Source organism: Staurois parvus, unplaced genomic scaffold, assembly GCF_062004578.1.
Source record: "Staurois parvus isolate SC_StPar_1 unplaced genomic scaffold, SC_StPar_1.0 ptg000540l, whole genome shotgun sequence".
Classification (NCBI taxonomy): Eukaryota; Metazoa; Chordata; class Amphibia; order Anura; family Ranidae; genus Staurois; species Staurois parvus.
In genome coordinates, this window is record NW_028318336.1 from 1,610,719 (window position 1) to 1,630,768 (window position 20,050).

The 20,050-nt window shown below is 42.9% G+C and overlaps 1 protein-coding gene across 3 annotated transcripts in view; it reads left to right on the plus strand.

Moving 5' to 3' along the window:
* The window catches only part of LAMB2 (laminin subunit beta 2), a 150,615-nt gene that overhangs the window by 24,669 nt on the left and 105,896 nt on the right, over positions 1 to 20,050 (plus strand). For all 3 annotated transcript variants that reach the window (XM_089690721.1, XM_089690722.1, XM_089690723.1), the window contains exons 3-4: positions 8,948 to 9,120; positions 16,413 to 16,548. In XM_089690721.1, the coding sequence (XP_089546847.1) occupies positions 8,948 to 9,120; positions 16,413 to 16,548 (309 nt within the window). The remainder of the gene's footprint in view (positions 1 to 8,947; positions 9,121 to 16,412; positions 16,549 to 20,050) is intronic.

The window sequence follows — 20,050 nt, forward strand, 5'->3', positions numbered from 1 at the left end:
TGTTGAGGTTACAGGGAGGGATAGTGTTGGGGTTACAGGGAGGGTTGGTGTTGGGGTTACAGGGAGGGTTAGTGTTGGGGTTTCAGGGAGGGTTGGTATTTGGGTTACAGGGAGGGTTAGTGTTGGGATTACAGGGAGGGATAGTGTTGGGGTTACAGGGAGGGTTAGTGTTGGGGTTATAGGGAGGGTTAGTGTTGGGGTTACAGGGAGCAGGGGCGGACTGACCATTTGGAAACTCGGGCGCTGCCCAAGAGCCCGGGGTCAGTAGGGGGCCCCATGAGATGCCCTGGTACCCTTTTCATAGGATTTTTTTAGTTTGGGCAAGGACACAGGGGCCCCATGATCCCCTATTGCCCGGGGGCCCCATGAGTTCTCAGTCAGCCCCTGACAGGGAGGGTTGATGTTGGGGTTATAGGGAGGGTTAGTGATGAGGTTACAGGGAGGGTTAGTGTTGAGGGTACAGGGAGGGTTAGTGTTGAGTTTACAAGGAGGATTAGTGTTGAGGCTACAGGGAGGAATAGTGTTGGTGTTACAGGGAGAGTTAGTGTTGGGGTTACATGGAAGGTTAGTGTTGAGGTTACATTGGGGGTTAGTGTTGGGGTTACAGGGAGGGTTAGTGTTGAGTTTACAGGGAGGGTTAGTGTTGGGGTTACAGGGGGGTTAGTGTTGAGTTTACAGGGAGGGTTAGTGTTGGGGTTACAGGGAGGGTTAGTGTTGAGTTTACAGGGAGGGTTAGTGTTGAGGTTACAGGGAGGGTTAGTGTTGGGGTTACAGGGAGGGTTAGTGTTGGGGTTACAGGGAGGGATAGTGTTGGGGTTACAGGGAGGGATAGTGTTGGGGTTACAGGGAGGGTTAGTGTTGGGGTTACAGAGAGGGATAGTGTTGGGGTTACAGCAAGGGATAGTGTTGGGGTTACAGGGAGGGATAGTATTAGGGTTACAGGGAGGGTTAGTGTTGGGGTTACAGAAAGGGATAGTGTTGAGGTTACAGGGAGGGATAGTGTTGGGGTTACAGGGAGGGTTGGTGTTGGGGTTACAGGGAGGGTTAGTGTTGGGAATACAGGGAGGGATAGTGTTGGGGTTACAGGGAGGGATAGTGTTGGGGTTACAAAGAGGGTTAGTGTTGGGAATACAGGGAGGGATAGTGTTGGGGTTACAGGGAGGGTCAGTGTTGGGGTTACAGGGAGGGTCAGTGTTGGGGTTACAGGGAGGGATGGTGTTGGGGTTACAGGGAGGGTTAGTGTTGGGAATACAGGGAGGGATAGTGTTGGGGTTACAGGGAGGGTCAGTGTTGGGGTTACAGGGAGGGTCAGTGTTGGGGTTACAGGGAGGAATGGTGTTGGGGTTACAGGGAGGGATAGTGTTGGGGTTACAGGGAGGGATGGTGTTGGGGTTACAGGGAGGGTTAGTGAACATGTAGTGAACATATAGTTAGCATGTGAACACACTGCTAAATATATTCCTATGGGCAACAAGTATAAAAGGCTAAAAATAAAACCTATGTGGCTCACGTCCAAAGTTAAAAAAGTTATAGATAATAAGAAAAGAGTTGTTAAAAGATATAAAAATGAAGGAACGCTATCATCGTTTACATGTTATAAATAGTATAACAGGCAACCGAACTGATACGAGGCATGGAGGAGCTCAGCTATGAGGAAGGATTAGAGGAACTGAAATTATTCTCTCTTGAGAATAGATTAATTGCGTGGTCACACGGTGCGATTTCAGATGCGATTTGGGAATTAAAATTGCACCTGAAATTGCATCTAATGAATGTGAATGTCGGTGTCTTAACATGTGCGATTTTCTGCAGCGTGGTTTCTAAAGTACTTTTTGAATGACTTTTTCTGCAGTTTTGTTGCGATTTAACATACATAGAATAGAATGGAAATCGCACTGCATATTGTAAGAAATCATTGAAAATCTTCACAAGTATCAATAAAGTCTTCAGAAATCGCATCTGAAATCGCGCTGAAATTGCACACAAAGGGATACGATCAACATGTATAAATACATAGGTGGTCCATGCAGTGAACTCGGTGTAGAATTATTCATTTTAAATTGAGGATTTTAAAAATCCGCTGGGTTTTTATAACAGAAGAGACCCTAGTGGTCTCTCCTGTCATAAATGCACCCCCCGGCGTGTCAGCGATAATGCGATTTATGGCCCGCTCTGTGTGCCGCGGTGATGTGACTCCCGAGCGCATGCATGGGAGTGACGTCACCACGGCCCGGCCATTCAAGCGGGCAAAGATAGAGAACCCAGAAGGAATAGGACAAGAGGGAGCCATGACAGCCCAGCGCTGGAGGACTCCGTTTTCAGGTAAGTCTGTCATAATGTGCTACTTTGCGATGTATACTTGTACACTATGACTTAAACCTGTACGGGGGACCAGAGTTTTTATTTTGAAAACAAGACTTTACTACCACTTTAAGGGTGGATATGATCTCCATGTATAATACATAAGGGGGGGATATGATCTCCATGTATAATACATAAGGGGGATATGATCACCATGTATAATACATAAGGGGGATATGATCACCATGTAAAATACATAAGGGGGGATATGATCTCCATGTATAATACATAAGGGGGATATGATCTCCATGTATAATACATAAGGGGGGGATATGATCTCCATGTATAATACATAAGGGGGGGATATGATCTCCATGTATAATACATAAGGGGGGGATATGATCTCCATGTATAATACATAAGGGGGATATGATCACCATGTGTAATACATAAGGGGGGATATGATCTCCATGTATAAATACATAAGGGGGGGATATGATCTCCATGTATAATACATAAGGGGGGATATGATCCCCATGTATAATACATAAGGGGGATATGATCTCCATGTATAATACATAAGGGGGATATGATCTCCATGTATAATACATAAGGGGGATATGATCTCCATGTATAATACATAAGGGGGGATATGATCTCCATGTATAATACATAAGGGAGGATATGATCTCCATGTATAATACATAAGGGGGGATATGATCTCCATGTATAATACATAAGGGGGGATATGATCTCCATGTATAATACATAAGGGGGATATGATCTCCATGTATAAATACATAAGGGGGGATATGATCTTCATGTATAATACATAAGGGGGGATATGATCTCCATGTATAATACATAAGGGGGGATATGATCTCCATGTATAATACATAAGGGGGGGATATGATCTCCATGTATAATACATAAGGGGGGATATGATCTCCATGTATAATACATAAGGGGGGATATGATCTCCATGTATAATACATAAGGGGGGGATATGATCTCCATGTATAATACATAAGGGGGTATATGATCTCCGTGTATAATACATAAGGGGGGGATATGATCTCCATGTATAATACATAAGGGGGGATATGATCTCCGTGTATAATACATAAGGGGGGCATATGATCTCCATGTATAATACATAAGGGGAGATATGATCTCCGTGTATAATACATAAGGGGGGATATGATCACCATGTATAATACATAATGGGGATATGATCTCCATGTATAATACATAAGGGGGGATATGATCTCCATGTATAATACATAAGGGGGGATATGATCTCCATGTATAATACATAAGGGGGGATATGATCTCCATGTATAATACATAAGGGGGGATATGATCTCCATGTATAATACATAAGGGGAGATATGATCTCCATGTATAATACATAAGGGGAGATATGATCTCCATGTATAATACATAAGGGGGGATATGATCTCCATGTATAATACATAAGGGGGATATGATCTCCATGTATAATACATAAGGGGGGATATTATCTCCATGTATAATACATAAGGGGGGATATGATCTCCATGTATAATACATAAGGGAGATATGATCTCCATGTATAATACATAAGGGGGGATATGATCTCCATGTATAATACATAAGGGGGGATATGATCTCCATGTATAATACATAAGGGGGGATATGATCTCCATGTATAATACATAAGGGGGATATGATCTCCATGTATAATACACAAGGGGGGATATGATCTCCATGTATAATACATAAGGGGGGATATGATCTCCATGTATAATACACGAGGGGGGATATGATCTCCATGTATAATACATAAGGGGGATATGATCTCCATGTATAATACATTAGGGGGGATATGATCTCCATGTATAATACATAAGGGGGATATGATCTCCATGTATAATACATAAGGGGGGATATGATCACCATGTATAATACATAAGGGGGGATATGCTCTCCATGTATAATACATAAGGGGGGATATGATCTCCATGTATAATACATAAGGGGGGATATGATCTCCATGTATAATACATAAGGGGGGATATGATCTCCATGTATAATACATAAGGGAGGATATTATCTCCATGTATAATACATAAGGGGGGATATGATCTCCATGTATAATACATAAGGGGGGATATGATCTCCATGTATAATACATAAGGGGGGATATGATCTCCATGTATAATACATTAGGGGGGATATGATCTCCATGTATAATACATAAGGGGGATATGATCTCCATGTATAATACATAAGGGGGGATATGATCTCCATGTATAATACATAAGGGGGGATATGATCACCATGTATAATACATAAGGGGGGATATGCTCTCCATGTATAATACATAAGGGGGGATATGATCTCCATGTATAATACATAAGGGGGGATATGATCTCCATGTATAATACATAAGGGGGGATATGATCTCCATGTATAATACATAAAGGGGGATATGATCACCATGTATAATACATAAGGGGGATATGATCACCATGTATAATACATAAGGGGGGATATGATCTCCACGTATAATACATAATAGGGGATATGATATCCATGTATAATACATAAGGGGGGATATGATCTCCATGTATAATACATAAGGGGGGATATGATCATCATGTATAATACATAAGGGGGGATATGATCTCCATGTATAATACATAAGGGGGGATATGATCTCCATGTATAATACATAAGGGGGGATATGATCACCATGTATAATACATAAGGGGGGATATGATCTCCATGTATAATACATAAGAGGGGATATGATCACCATGTATAATACATAAGGGGGATATGATCTCCATGTATAATACATAAGGGGGGGATATGATCTCCATGTGTAATACATAAGGGGGATATGATCTCCATGTATAATACATAAGGGGGGATATGATCTCCATGTATAATACATAAGGGGGGATATGATCACCATGTATAATACATAAGGGGGGATATGATCACCATGTATAATACATAAAGAGGGATATGATCTCCATGTATAATACATAAGGGGGATATGATCACCATGTATAATACATAAGGGGGATATGATCTCCATGTATAATACATAAGGGGGGATATGATCTCCATGTATAATACATAAGGGGGGATATGATCTCCATGTATAATACATAAAGAGGGATATGATCTCCATGTATAATACATAAGGGGGATATGATCACCATGTATAATACATAAGGGGGATATGATCACCATGTATAATACATAAGGGGGGATATGATCTCCATGTATAATACATAATAGGGGATATGATATCCATGTATAATACATAAGGGGGGATATGATCTCCATGTATAATACATAAGGGGGGATATGATCTCCATGTATAATACATAAGGGGAGATATGATCACCATGTATAATACATAAGGAGGGACATGATCTCCATGTATAATACATAAGGGGGGATATGATCACCATGTATAATACATAAGGGGGATATGATCTCCATGTATAATACATAAGGGGGGGGGGATATGATCTCCATGTGTAATACATAAGGGGGGATATGATCTCCATGTATAATACATAAGGGGGGATATGATCACCATGTATAATACATAAGGGGGGATATGATCACCATGTATAATACATAAGGGGGATATGATCTCCATGTATAATACATAAGGGGGGGGGGGATATGATCTCCATGTGTAATACATAAGGGGGGATATGATCTCCATGTATAATACATAAGGGGGGATATGATCTCCATGTATAATACATAAGGGGGGATATGATCACCATGTATAATACATAAGGGGGATATGATCTCCATGTATAATACATAAGGGGGGATATGATCACCATGTATAATACATAAGGGGGATATGATCTCCATGTATAATACATAAGGGGGATATGATCTCAATGTATAATACATAAGGGGGGATATGATCTCCATGTATAATACATAAGGGGGGGATATGATCTCCATGTATAATACATAAGGGGGGATATGATCTCCATGTATAATACATAAGGGGGGATATGATCTCCATGTATAATACATAAGGGGGGATATGATCTCCATATATAATACATAAGGGGGGATATGATCTCCATGTATAATACATAAGGGGGGGATATGATCTCCATGTATAATACATAAGGGGGGATATGATCTCCATGTATAATACATAAGGGGGGATATGATCTCCATGTATAATACATAAGGGGGGGATATGATCACCATGTATAATACATAAGGGGGATATGATCTCCATGTATAATACATAAGGGGGATATGACCTCCATGAATAAATACGTCAGTGGTCATCACAGAGGACAAGGGGGCGCTCTTTGCGTCTGGAGGAAAAGAGATTTAATCTCTAAATATGGAAAGGCTTCTTCACAGTAAGAGCTGTGAAAATGTGGAATAGACTCCCTCAAGAGCTGGTTCTGGCCAGCTCAGGGGGATGTATTAAAAAAAAGTCCTGGATTCTTTCTTGGATTCACAGAATATAACTGGATACTAACATGTATAGGTAAAGTTGATCCAGGGAATATCCAATTGCCTCTCGGGGAATCAGGAAGGAATTTTTTCCCCTACTGTGGATAATTGGATCGTGCTTTGCTGGGGGGTTTTTTTTTGCCTTCCTCTGGATCAACTGTGGGTATAGGATTGTGTATATGGGATTGTAAGTTTTTTTTTTCCCTTTTTATTGGTTGAACTGGATGGACTTTTTTCAACCAAACTAACCATGTAACTATATGTAGTCAGTAGAAATCAGGACACTTGGAGGGGAAACGCACATACCATCTTAAAGAACATAGATGCTGCATGCAGATAGGGCCCAGGTTGGAGCTTGGCCTGTGCAAAGCCACCTTGGCTGGGATGTGGTTGAGAGTGGAAGGAGTGTGCTGCTGGAAGAAATGATTGTCATACAAGGACATGGACAGCCATGGTGGTCAGTTGAAACCAGAACACTTGGAGGAAGAACATATAAACACCATGCAGATAGGAAGAACATATAAACACCATGCAGATAGGGCCCAGGTTGGAACGTGGCCAACAATTCCGCAAAAATTTCTTGGCTGGGATGTGGTTTAGGGGGGAAGGAGTGTGGTGCTGGAAAAAAACAGTGTAATGCATGGACATAGACAGCTATGGTGGTCAGTAGAACCCAGAACACACATACCGTCCTAAATAACATACAAACTCCATGCCAATAGGGCCCAGGTTAGAGCTTGGCAGCAACTATGCAAAGCCTCCTAGGGTGGGAAATGGTTGAGAGGGGAAGGAGTGTGGTGCTGGAAGAAAGGATTGTGATACATGGACATGGACAGCCAAGGTGGTCAGTAGAAACCAGAATACACGAAGGAAACATGCATACCATCTTGAAGAACATATAAACACCATGCAGATAGAGCCCAGGTTGGAACTTGACCATCAACGCTGCATAGTCATTTTTGGCTGGGATGTGGTTGAGGGGGGAAGGAGTGCGGTGCTGGAACAAAGTAGTGTGATACAGCCATGGTGGTCAGTAGAAACCAGAAAACAATACCATCTTAAAGAACAGTGTAAAAACTCCATGCAGATAGGGCCCAGGTGAGAGCTTGGCAACAACTCTGAAAAGCCTCATTGGCTAGGATGTAGTTGAGAGTGAAGGAAAGGAGTGTGATACATGGACAAGGACAGCCATGGTGTTCAGGAGAAACCAGAACACTTGAAGGAAACATGCATACCATCTTAAAGAACATACTGTATACACTTCATGTAGATAGGGTGAAGGTTTGAGCTTGGCCAACAATTCCGCAAAACGTTGTGGCTGGGATGTGGTTGAGGTGGGGAAGGACTGTGGTGCTGGAACAAAAGAGTGTAATACATGGACATGGACAGCCACGGTGGTCAGTAGAAACCAGAATGCACATACCATCTTAAAGAACATAGTGTAAAAACTCCATGCAGATAGGGCCCAGGTGAGAGCTTGGCAACAACTGAGAAAAGCCTCATTGGCTCGGATGTAGTTGAGAGTGAAGGAATGGGGTGGTGGAAGAAAGGAGTGTGATACATGAACATGGACAGCCATGCTGGTCAGTAGAAACCAGAACACTTGAAGAAAACATGCATACCATCTTAAAGAACATACTGTATACACTTCATGTAGATAGGGTGAAGGTTTGAGCTTGGCCAACAATTCCGCAAAAAGTCGTGGCTGGGATGTGGTTGAGGTGGGGAAGGAGTGTGGTGCTGGAACAAAGGAGTGTAATACATGGACATGGGCAGCCATGGTGGCCAGTAGAAACCAGAACACACATACCATCTTAAAGAACATACAAACTCCATGCAGGTAGGACCCAGCTTGGAACTAACAATTCTGCAGAACCATCTTACAAAGTAGTTTACCATCAATTGCCCAACACTACCAAACAGCTACAAACTATAGGACTTAGGATTTTACAAGAATAGATTTTCCATCCTAAACCGAATGTTATCCAAAACAGTTGTTGGCTGCTGGAAGCGTTTTTTTGCCCCAACCTTCTTTGTTCAAAATTTGTCAATTTGTATACAACGATTGTGAGTAACATGTACTAATGACATTGATGATATAAAAATCTGTATAAACATCTAACTCTGCCATTTCTGCCAACAGTTCTGGTGGTGGGCGTATTGTCCCAGTATCCCGAGCAGCCACATGGATGTTCTCAAGGCAGCTGCTATCCGGCCACCGGGGACCTGCTTGTTGGCCGCGCTGACAAACTCAAGGCCACGTCAACCTGCGGGCTCCAGAGAGCGCAACCCTATTGTATCGTGAGTCATCTTCAGGTGAGTCAAGCCAAGAGGTTGTGCAAACAAAATGTGCAACAAATTAGTCAACCTCTATAGAGCCAAAAAATGAATGGAAACTGTTCAAAGGGAGATTTGTTGTTTATTCCAAATGTCTTCTTACTTTTTAGTTGCTATTGTTTGTCAGTGTCATTTTTACATTTTCACACATTTGCGGTGCTGTAATTTAAGATTTTAGTTGCAAGGGTCATTGCAAAGATAGTGAAAGCAGCACTTTTGCTGAACAAATACTACAATCACTTACAGAAAATAGCTTAATAAAATAAATATAAATACAAAAATAAAATAAGTACAGGCCACTATGCTGTATTCAATTAGTCTTTATGGGTTTGAGCTGGTTTGTGAGTTTGCAGTGTGATAACAGCAACGCCCAATCACTGTCCAAGACTGCAAAGCAGTAAATAGAGCCTGCATATGTATGGAGCAAATATGGCTGCCCCATTACATGTATCATTAACTTTACCTTTCATGTATTGAAACATAGGGTTGTATTCATAAGTAATTAATGTACTGTGTGTATTTTAATGCTTGCTAATGTTTTAAACACTATAGGATGTATTTATATGTAAAACTTTGCATAGCTGTTCGTCCATCAAAACTGGTGGTAAAATCGGTCATGTGTGAATGGGGAAAAAAATCAAATGTTCTCCAGCTATATTCACTGGAATTCGAATGTGTGACTGCAGAAAATACCACTTTATGACCACTAGTTGGAGCCAAGGAGCATACATGTTTCCTGTGATTGTCATCACCATCTAGTGGCCATAATGCAGTATTTTCTGAATTCAGACGTGTCCGATTTTTTTCAGCACACACCAAAGCAACACAATGGTGTGCCTTAAATCCGAAAGACATTGTTCTTGTTTTGGGAAATGCTGCTGGTGTGAATGAGCCTTAGTCCGCCAGCCATATCCAACCCGCTACAAGATTTTATCCAGCTCGCAGCTGATGTGCGCAGACTGAGGATCCAGATCAGCTAGTCTCCACTGATGAGACCCTGATAAAAGAGCAATGCGGATGAGTATTCAGATGTAAAAGGGGCTTTGATGGAGACCCTAATGTAAGGGGGGACACTGATGGGGAGAGTTTTCTAAAAGGGGACTCCGATGGGGATTCTGATGTGAGGAGAGGCTCTGATGGGGACTTGACATGAGGGGGGGACTTTTATGAGGATGATAATGTATGGGGGGACCCTGGTGGCAACCCTGATGGAAAGTGGGACTTTGATGGGGACCTTGATGTAAGGGGGAGGCTTTGATGGACACCCTGATGTAAGAGGAGAGCTCTGATGGGGCACTGATATAAGGAGGTGGGACTCTGATGTAAAGGCAAACTTTGATAGGGACTGTGATATAAGGGGGGACCCTGTTGAGGACTCTGATATAAGGAGGCACTTTGATGGAAACTGTAATGTAAGGGGAATCCTGATGTAAGGAGGGACACTGTTGAGGATGCTGATTTAAGGGGGAAACCTGAAGGGAACATGGATCTAAAAGGGGACTCTGAAGGGGACCCTGATGTAAGGAGGTGCTCTGTCGGGTGCTTCACATTGGACTTGACTTGACGTGAAGGGGGATCCTCATGGGGACACTAATGCAAGGGGCACTCTGATGGGGATGCTGATGTAAGGGGGAACTCTGATGGGGACCCTGATGCAAGGAGAGGCTCTGTTGGGGACTTGATGTAAGGTGGGACCCCCATAAGGACACTAATGTAAGGGGGAATTCTGATAGGGACCATGATGTAAGGGGATTTCGGATGGGGACCCTGATGTAAGGTGACAGAGGCTCTGATGTAAGGAGGGACACTAATGTAAGGAGGATCCCAAAACTTATGTAAGAGGATCTCTGATGGGGACCCTGATGTAAGGAGAGGCTCTGTTGGGGAATTCACACAAGGGGGAACCCCTATGGGAACATTAATGCAAAGGGGACTCTGATGGGTACGCTGATGTAAGGGGGAACTCTGATAGGGACCCTGATGTAAGGAGAGGCTCTGTTGTGGACTTGACGTAAGGGGGGACCCTCATGGGTACACTAGTGTAGGGGGGACGCTAATGGGGAAACTGATGTAAGCAGGGACTCTGACAGAGGCTCTAACGTAAGGGGGGAAATTTACTTTGTTTTACCTTATTTCTCCTTTTCTCTGAATCTTATCGTGAGGATTCCAAAGAAGACCCAAATAAACTATATTAATTCATTTATTATTCCTTGATTTACAAAACTGATTCTTTTTGTCCAGCAAATATTTGTAAAATGTACGATGTGGCCATGAAAAGTTTGGAGACCCCGGAATAGCCCAGCATAGAGCAGCTTCTTGGAAAGTCCTCACTTCCTCTTATTTTTAGATGTTGCACTTAGTCCTCGCCACCCTTCACGTTCCCTTTCTCGTCTTGTCCCTCATCCCCGGGGACCTCCGATCCCTCTTCCTCTGGATTCATCCCTCCTCAGACCAGCTAGACATTTTCTGAAAGCAGCAACAACAACAAAAAAACCCACAACACTGGATTTGGCCTTTCACCCATCAAAGCAGCACTGACACGGCCAAATTCCCCGATTAGAGAAAAAAGAAAATAAAGGGAAAAAATAGCCGTCTAATCCACCAAACAAAAGCGGGAGCAAAATTCCCCTGTAATGAACTGCCAATTAGGAAACAGACATTAACCCTTTACAAATAAAAGTGGAGACATGCTGGTCCTACAATGTACAATGGGAGCCATACTAACAAAGCTCTGGTCTTTATTCTGTATAATAGTACATTTATTTTTTTGTAGTTTTGGATAGAGTAGGCAAGGGTTTTATTGTAGTGTTCACCCCTCCTGTAGTTTTCTGTCTGTAGTGGGTGGAGTCTGTTGGGCTCCTCCCACAGGTCTACTTTCTGCACAGCCGATGTACAGCATGGTCACTGCAATTTTACAAGGTAATATCTGGGTTTGCAAAATATTTGGTACATATATTATTTATTTCTTTCAGGCACTTATATAGTGCCGTCAATTTACGCAGCGCTTTACATATATATATTGTACATTCACATCAGTCCCTAACCCTCAAGGGGCGTACAATCTAAGGTCCCTAACCCTCAAGGGGCGTCCAATCTAAGGTCCCAGACCCTCAAGGGGCGTCCAATCTAAGGTCCCTAACCCTCAAGGGGCGTCCAATCTAAGGTCCCTAACCCTCAAGGGTCGCACAATTGAAGGTCCCTAACCCTCAAGGGGCGCACAATCGAAGGTCCCTAACCCTCAAGGGGCGCACAATCGAAGGTCCCTAACCCTCAAGGGGCGTACAATCGAAGGTCCCTAACCCTCAAAGGGGGGAAAAATCTAAGGTCCCTAACCCTCAAGAGGTGTACAATCTAAGGTCCCTAACCCTCAAGGGGGGTACAATCTAAGGTCCCTAACCCTCAAGGGGGGTCCAATCTAAGGTCCCTAACCCTCAAGGGGGGTCCAATCTAAGGTCCCTAACCCTCAAGGGGGGTCCAATCTAAGGTCCCTAACCCTCAAGGGGCGTACAATCTAAGGTCCCTAACCCTCAAGGGGCGTACAATCTAAGGTCCCTAACCCTCAAGGGGTGTACAATCTAAGGTCCCTAACCCTCAAGGGGCGTACAATCTAAGGTCCCTAACTCACATTCATATATACACATACTAGGGCCAATTTAGACAGGAGCCAATTAACCTACCAGCATGTCTTTGGATTGTGGGAGGAAACCGGAGTACCCAGAGGAAACCCACGCAGGCACAGGGAGAACATGAAAACACCAGGCAGGTGGTTCCGTGGTTGGGATTCAATCCAAAAGCCCTAGTACTGCCAGGCTGAAGTGGTGCTATGCCAGGCTCCAGGCAGGTGGGTGGTGCTATGGTTGGGATTTATATATATATATATCCTTTGAATACATTTAAAGTCTTAGTTCACCTGTAAAGAAATGGTGAACTAACGCCATACACCCCTTGCTGTCCCTACCTCCTGCAAAGCTGAGCTGTCAGTGGCCATGGAGCTGGCCCAGCCATTGGAAATGCTTGCTCTTTTCCCTTAACATATCTTCTGGGATGGACCAGAGTAATTCACTGTGCTGGCGCTGACCAATCACAAGGAAGACATGCAAACTCCATGCAGATATTGACCTGAGTGGTATTTGAACCAGGAACCCCAGTGTTGATAGGTAGATGTGCTAACCACTGAGCCACTGTGCTTGTACCAGCAGATGGCAATGGGTGTGGCTAGCTTGATTGCCTAGAAAACAAAGAAAAGAAAACGTGATAAATGTAAGGTTCTGTACTTGGGGCTAAGAATATGCATGCATCATACATACTGGGGGGGGTACAACTGGGGGAATCAATGGTGGAGAAGGAACTGGGGGGGTCAATGGTGGAGAAGGATCTGGGGGGCGTCAATGGTGGAGAAGGATCTGGGGGGGTCAATGGTGGAGAAGGATCTGGGGGGGTCAATGGTGGAGAAAGATCTGGGGGGGTCAATGGTGGAGAAAGATCTGGGGGGGTCAATTGTGGAGAAGGATCTGGGGGTTCTGGTAGATCACAAGCTTAATAATGACATGCAATGCCAAGCTGCGGTTTCTAAAGCGAGCAAAATCCTCTCTTGTATTAGGAGAGGTATAGACTCCAGAGAGAGAGATATCATTCCCCCCCCCCCCCCCCGGTACAAATCATTAGTAGGACCTCATCTGGAATATGCAGTTCAGTTTTGGTCACCAATTCACAAAAAGAACATTGGGGAACTGGAGAAAGTACAGAGAAGGGCAACCAAACTGATAAAAGGCATGGAGGAGATCAGCTATGAGGAAAGATTAGAGGAACTGAATTTATTCTCTCTTGAGAAGAGGAGATTAAGGGGGGATATGATCTCCATGTATAATACATAAGGGGGGGGGTATGATCTCCATGTATAATACATAAGGGGGGATATGATCTCCATGTATAATACATAAGGGGGGGGTATGATCTCCATGTATAATACATAAGGGGGGGGTATGATCTCCATGTATAATACATAAGGGGGGATATGATCTCCATGTATAATACATAAGGGGGATATGATCACCATGTATAATACATAAGGGGGGGATATGATCTCCATGTATAATACATAAGGGGGGGATATGATCTCCATGTATAATACATAAGGGGGGATATGATCTCCATGTATAATACATAAGGGGGGATATGATCACCATGTATAATACATAAGGGGGGGATATGATCACCATGTATAATACATAAGGGGGGGATATGATCTCCATGTATAATACATAAGGGGGGGATATGATCTCCATGTATAATACATAAGGGGGGGGTATGATCTCCATGTATAATACATAAGGGGGGGTATGATCTCCATGTATAATACATAAGGGGGGATATGATCTCCATGTATAATACATAAGGGGGATATGATCACCATGTATAATACATAAGGGGGGGATATGATCTCCATGTATAATACATAAGGGGGGATATGATCACCATGTATAATACATAAGGGGGGGATATGATCACCATGTATAATACATAAGGGGGGGATATGATCTCCATGTATAATACATAAGGGGGGGATATGATCTCCATGTATAATACATAAGGGGGGATATGATCACCATGTATAATACATAAGGGGGGGATATGATCACCATGTATAATACATAAGGGGGGGATATGATCTCCATGTATAATACATAAGGGGGGGATATGATCTCCATGTATAATACATAAGGGGGGATATGATCACCATGTATAATACATAAGGGGGGATATGATCTCCATGTATAAATACATAAGGGGGATATGATCTCCATGTATAATACATAAGGGGGGATATGATCTCCATGTATAATACATAAGGGGGGGATATGATCTCCATGTATAATACATAAGGGGGGATATGATCTCCATGTATAATACATAAGGGGGATATGATCTCCATGTATAATACATAAGGGGGGATATGATCTCCATGTATAATACATAAGGGGGGATATGATCTCCATGTATAATACATAAGGGGGATATGATCTCCATGTATAATACATAAGAGGGGATATGATCTCCATGTATAATACATAAGAGGGGATATGATCTCCATGTATAATACATAAGGGGGGATATGATCTCCATGTATAATACATAAGGGGGATATGATCTCCATGTAGAATACATAAGGGGGGATATGATCGCCATGTATAATATATAAGGGGGATATGATCTCCATGTATAATACATAAGGGGGATATGATCTCCATGTAGAATACATAAGGGGGGATATGATCTCCATGTATAATACATAAGGGGGGATATGATCTCCAGGTATAATACATAAGGAGGGATATGATCGCCATGTATAATACATAAGGGGGGATATGATCTCCATGTATAATATATAAGGGGGATATGATCTCCATGTATAATACATAAGGGGGGATATGATCTCCATGTAGAATTAAATAAGGGGGGATATGATCTCCATGTATAATACATAAGGGGGATATGATCTCCATGTATAATACATAAGGGGGATATGATCACCATGTATAATACATAAGGGGGGGATATGATCTCCATGTATAATACATAAGGGGGGATATGATCTCCATGTATAATACATAAGGGGGGATATGATCTCCATGTATAATACATAAGGGGGGATATGATTTCCATGTATAATACATAAGGAGGATATGATCTCCATGTATAATACATAAGGGGGATATGATCTCCATGTATAAATACATCAGTGGTTCAAATAGAGAACTCGGTGTAGAGCTATCCCCCCTGAGGTCATCACAGAGGACAAGGGGGCGCTCTTTACGTCTGGAGGAAAAGAAATTTAATCTCCAAACACGGAAAGGTTTCTTCACAGTAAGAGCTGTGAGAATGTGGAATAGACTCCCTTAAGAGTTGGTTGTGGCCAGCTCAGTGGATTACTGTAGGAAAGTCCTGGATTCTTTCTTGGATACACAGAATATAACTGGATATAACATTTATAGGTAAAGTTGATCCAGGGAATATCCAATTGCCTCTCGGGGGATCAGGAAGGAATTTTTTTCCCAGCAGGAGCAAATTGGATCATACTTTGCTGATTTTTTTGCCTTCCTCTGGATCATCTGTGGGTGTAGGATTATAACTCTTTTTTTTTTTAATGTTTTTTTGGATGGCTTTTCAGCCAGACTAACTATGTAACCCTTTCAATAAAGCTGAGCCTCTTTCAGTATCTTTTTCTAGCGATTGTGTAGAATTGTGATCGGTGCTTGTTTTCTGTCCACCAGGACGAGAAAAAGTGTTTTGTCTGTGACTCCAGAAGGCCTTATAACCGACTCACCAACCCCATCAGTCACCGTATTGAAAATGTCATTACCACGTTCGCAGAAGATCGTAAGAAAGCCTGGTGGCAGTCGGAGAACGGTAATATCATTTATGAACATTTTCATGAGATACTTGGGAAATGCGGCAGATGTGATATTTCTACGCATAATACGGTTTTCTCTAGTCTAGTAATTATGTGTTTGATAATGTAGGATGTTCAGTAGAGATATTTAAAAATTTTTATGGCTTTTGTAGATGGGCATCTTGTTGTCGCAGGACAATAAAATCATCTATTCTGTTCTCCTGCCGAGAATGATATAAACATCAAGACAAAAAAAAATATTTATATGTATATAAAAGTCCCCAACCTCCTCAGTACCCCACAAACTGCTGCAGAACCTCCAGCCCTCCATAGGGCCTCCAGACTCCAACAGGGTCCCTCAGGTCAGTCCATGGCCTCCTCCCCAACCTGGCCTTATTATTATAACATCAAGTACACAAAAGTATCAAATACAGTATATAGCAATGTAATCCGTTATAGAATAAGTCCATCCCTTCTGCATATAATGTGTTGCCGTCAGAATTTCCTCTTCACCATTGTGCAGTGTGCAGCTTGCCAGATTCAACGACCTCAACAGTCTACAGTAAAGAGATCAAGAAGCACTTTTTGCAAATCACCCAGAATAAAGTGAATTATATTCCCACAAAGATGTTTTGGAGATTACCATCCTTTAGATTTTTCAGTGGTATATCCTGGGCACTTCTCAGTCTCAGACATCAATGGAAAGAACAAAGAGAGAACAGAAAACTCTGATTACGTAAATCATTAGCGTCTAGACCTTCTCTAATGACCAACCTTCAACTGGCTCTATGTTAGTGATATTAATCTGCATGATCAGAGGTATGAAATGGAGAAGTCCCTAGGAGGTGCATCTGAGGAATCCTAAGGAGGGTGGTTATATTCGCACAAGGATCTTTTAAATACAAGGTTTTCAAACACTGGGCCATGGCCTGCTGCTGGTCCGTGGCCTCCCTCTCCATGGCCCTCAACTTCCCACAGTGCCCCCCAGTCTGCTGCAGAGCCTCCATCTCTCTATAGTGCTTCCAAACTCCAACAGGGTCCCTCAGTGCCATTCAGTCTTCCACAGTGCTCCCCTGTCCCCTCCAGAAAATGCATCCCCAACAGGGCTACCAAGCCTACTGCAGAGTTCCCTAACCCCCTCCACAACCTCTCTTCCCCCACAGAAACACTCAGTCCCTCAATGCCCCCCAATCTCCCATGGCCTTTCCAGTCTGTGGCCTTCCCCCTCCTGGCCTCCAGTCAACTGCAGATCCCTTAGCCTTCCACAGTGCCTTCCAGCTCCTATAGTGCTCCCCAACCTCCCATAATGGTCCCCTGAGAGCCCTCAACCTCCACAGTGACCCCCAATCTGCTGCAGAGCCTCCAGCCCTCCATAATGCATCCAAACTCCAACAGGGTCCCTCAGGTCAGTCCGTGGCTTTCCCCTAACCTGGCCTTCAGCCAACTGCAGATCCCTTAACCTCCCACAGTGCCTTCCAGCTCTTATAGTGCCCCCTCCCCAACCTCCCATAATGGTCCCTAGACTCCCTAAAAGCCCCCAACCTCCTCAGTACCCCCCAAACTGCTGCAGAACCTCCAGCCCTCCATAGGGCCTCCAGACTCCAACAGGGTCCCTCAGGTCAGTCCATGGCCTCCTCCCCAACCTGGCCTTCAGCCAACTGCAGATCCCTTAAACTCCCACAGTGCCTTCCAACTTCTATAGTGCCCCCCCCAACCTCCCATAATGGTCCCTAGACCCCCTGAGAGCCCTCAACCTCCACAGTGCCCCCCAACTTCCCACAGTGACCCCCAGCCACTCGCCAGGCCTATTTCACAGCAGTAGCTGCTGTTTTGCTTGTAGCTTGCCACCTGCTGGCTTCAAAGGGTGAATATGACATAATTATATAAAGTATTTTTATATTTTGCTGTTGAATTAGAAGTGTAATTAGGTCCCAAAAATAATAAAGAATGTATAAATATAACTATGTATAAAGCCCACATATGTACTTGTATAAAGAACAAATGAAAAACATAAAATACCCTCTTTAAGCTCCAGACTGGCGAGCCCATATAACACACAAAGAACATGTTAACACAAATTATTGGTCGTAAAATAAGCCACACGAAGGCCCTCTGTGTCTGTCTGAGACGTAACCAATAAAAATTTTGTTGAGGCAAGTTTGCAAAAGGCCCCAGGCGCCACGGAAGGTAAATCCAGCTTGGGATTTGTTCACCTCTTTCCTTCCTCTGCCTCATTAAAGCGAGTTAATTTAATTACATATATTCCCCTTTTGGATTAGTTCTGTAACATAGGAAAAAATAAAAAAAAGGATACACAGCCTTTGAGGATTTCACAGGCTAATCCCGAAAGCTATTTTATCTGGAGTCTTATTAAAATTCTTTTCGTATCTTATTCCGAACAGTTTTTATCTCCCAGAAGCAGGGCAGGATGGGACAATGAGAATTGTGGAAGACAGCATTTTCCTCCGTCCTCAGGAAATTCTGACTCATTTCTCTAATATTCACACGCAGGAGAAAAACATATTTGTTGGCTGTTTTTTTTTTTGGACAGCTTTAAAAAATAATTTGTCTTTAGGAACAAAAAAAAGGTTTTGCCAAACTTTGTTTTGTTTAAAGTTATTTTTTGCTAATTTTAGCTTCCGGTTTAAGGCCTCTCCAGTATTCTTGAATTATATTGGTATTATCAGCTTTATGCAAGTATGGCCAATTAGCATTGCCCGGCATGGGCCATTTAGGGGCTAATGAGATAATGAGGGTTTCCAAGTATCGAAAGTGCTTGCTTGTTGCTGCATCTTGAGATTTTACAACAAAATGGGAAAGTAAGTTGTTTTTCCTTTCTATGGAGTGGAGGAACGGAGCCTTTCATTGGAACTGAAGAGAAGTTTGGGGGGTGCTCTAGATTACATTTAGGAAAGTACACCTATATTTAAAGGGGCAATTTATGGGTCTCGTTTAACTAAGGACATGCTGTGACCCAGCTACTAGGGGCCCACAGACTACCCTTTAGTTCAACATTTGAATGACCTACAGAATTATGGTACTTTATGGTACTTTTTACATAAAGTACCATAATTCTGTAGGTCATTCAAATGTTGAACTAAAGGGTAGTTTGTGGGCCCCTAGTAGCTGGGTCACAGCATGTCCTTAGTTACACGAGTCCCATAAATTGCCCCTTTAAATATAGGTATACTTTCCTAAATGTAATCTAGAGCACCCCCCAAACTTCTGTTCAGTTCCAATGAAAGGCTCCTTTCCTCCTCTCCATAGAAAGAAAAAACAACTTACTTTCCCATTAAAACCATGAAGCCATCACTGCCCCCAGGGGTTCCTGGGATTTCCTGGAGGAGATCAGTAACCATTCATTTCTGGAGGATTCTGGATTCAGGAGATAACATGTATATAGTTTTCCCCAAGAGGAATACAAGACTTCTTGTGGGTAAACATGAATCTAGTGCTGCCCCAAAGGATTCTAAAACTGGCCTTGCATGGAGCAATATTCGGCCAGATTCCGAATGCACT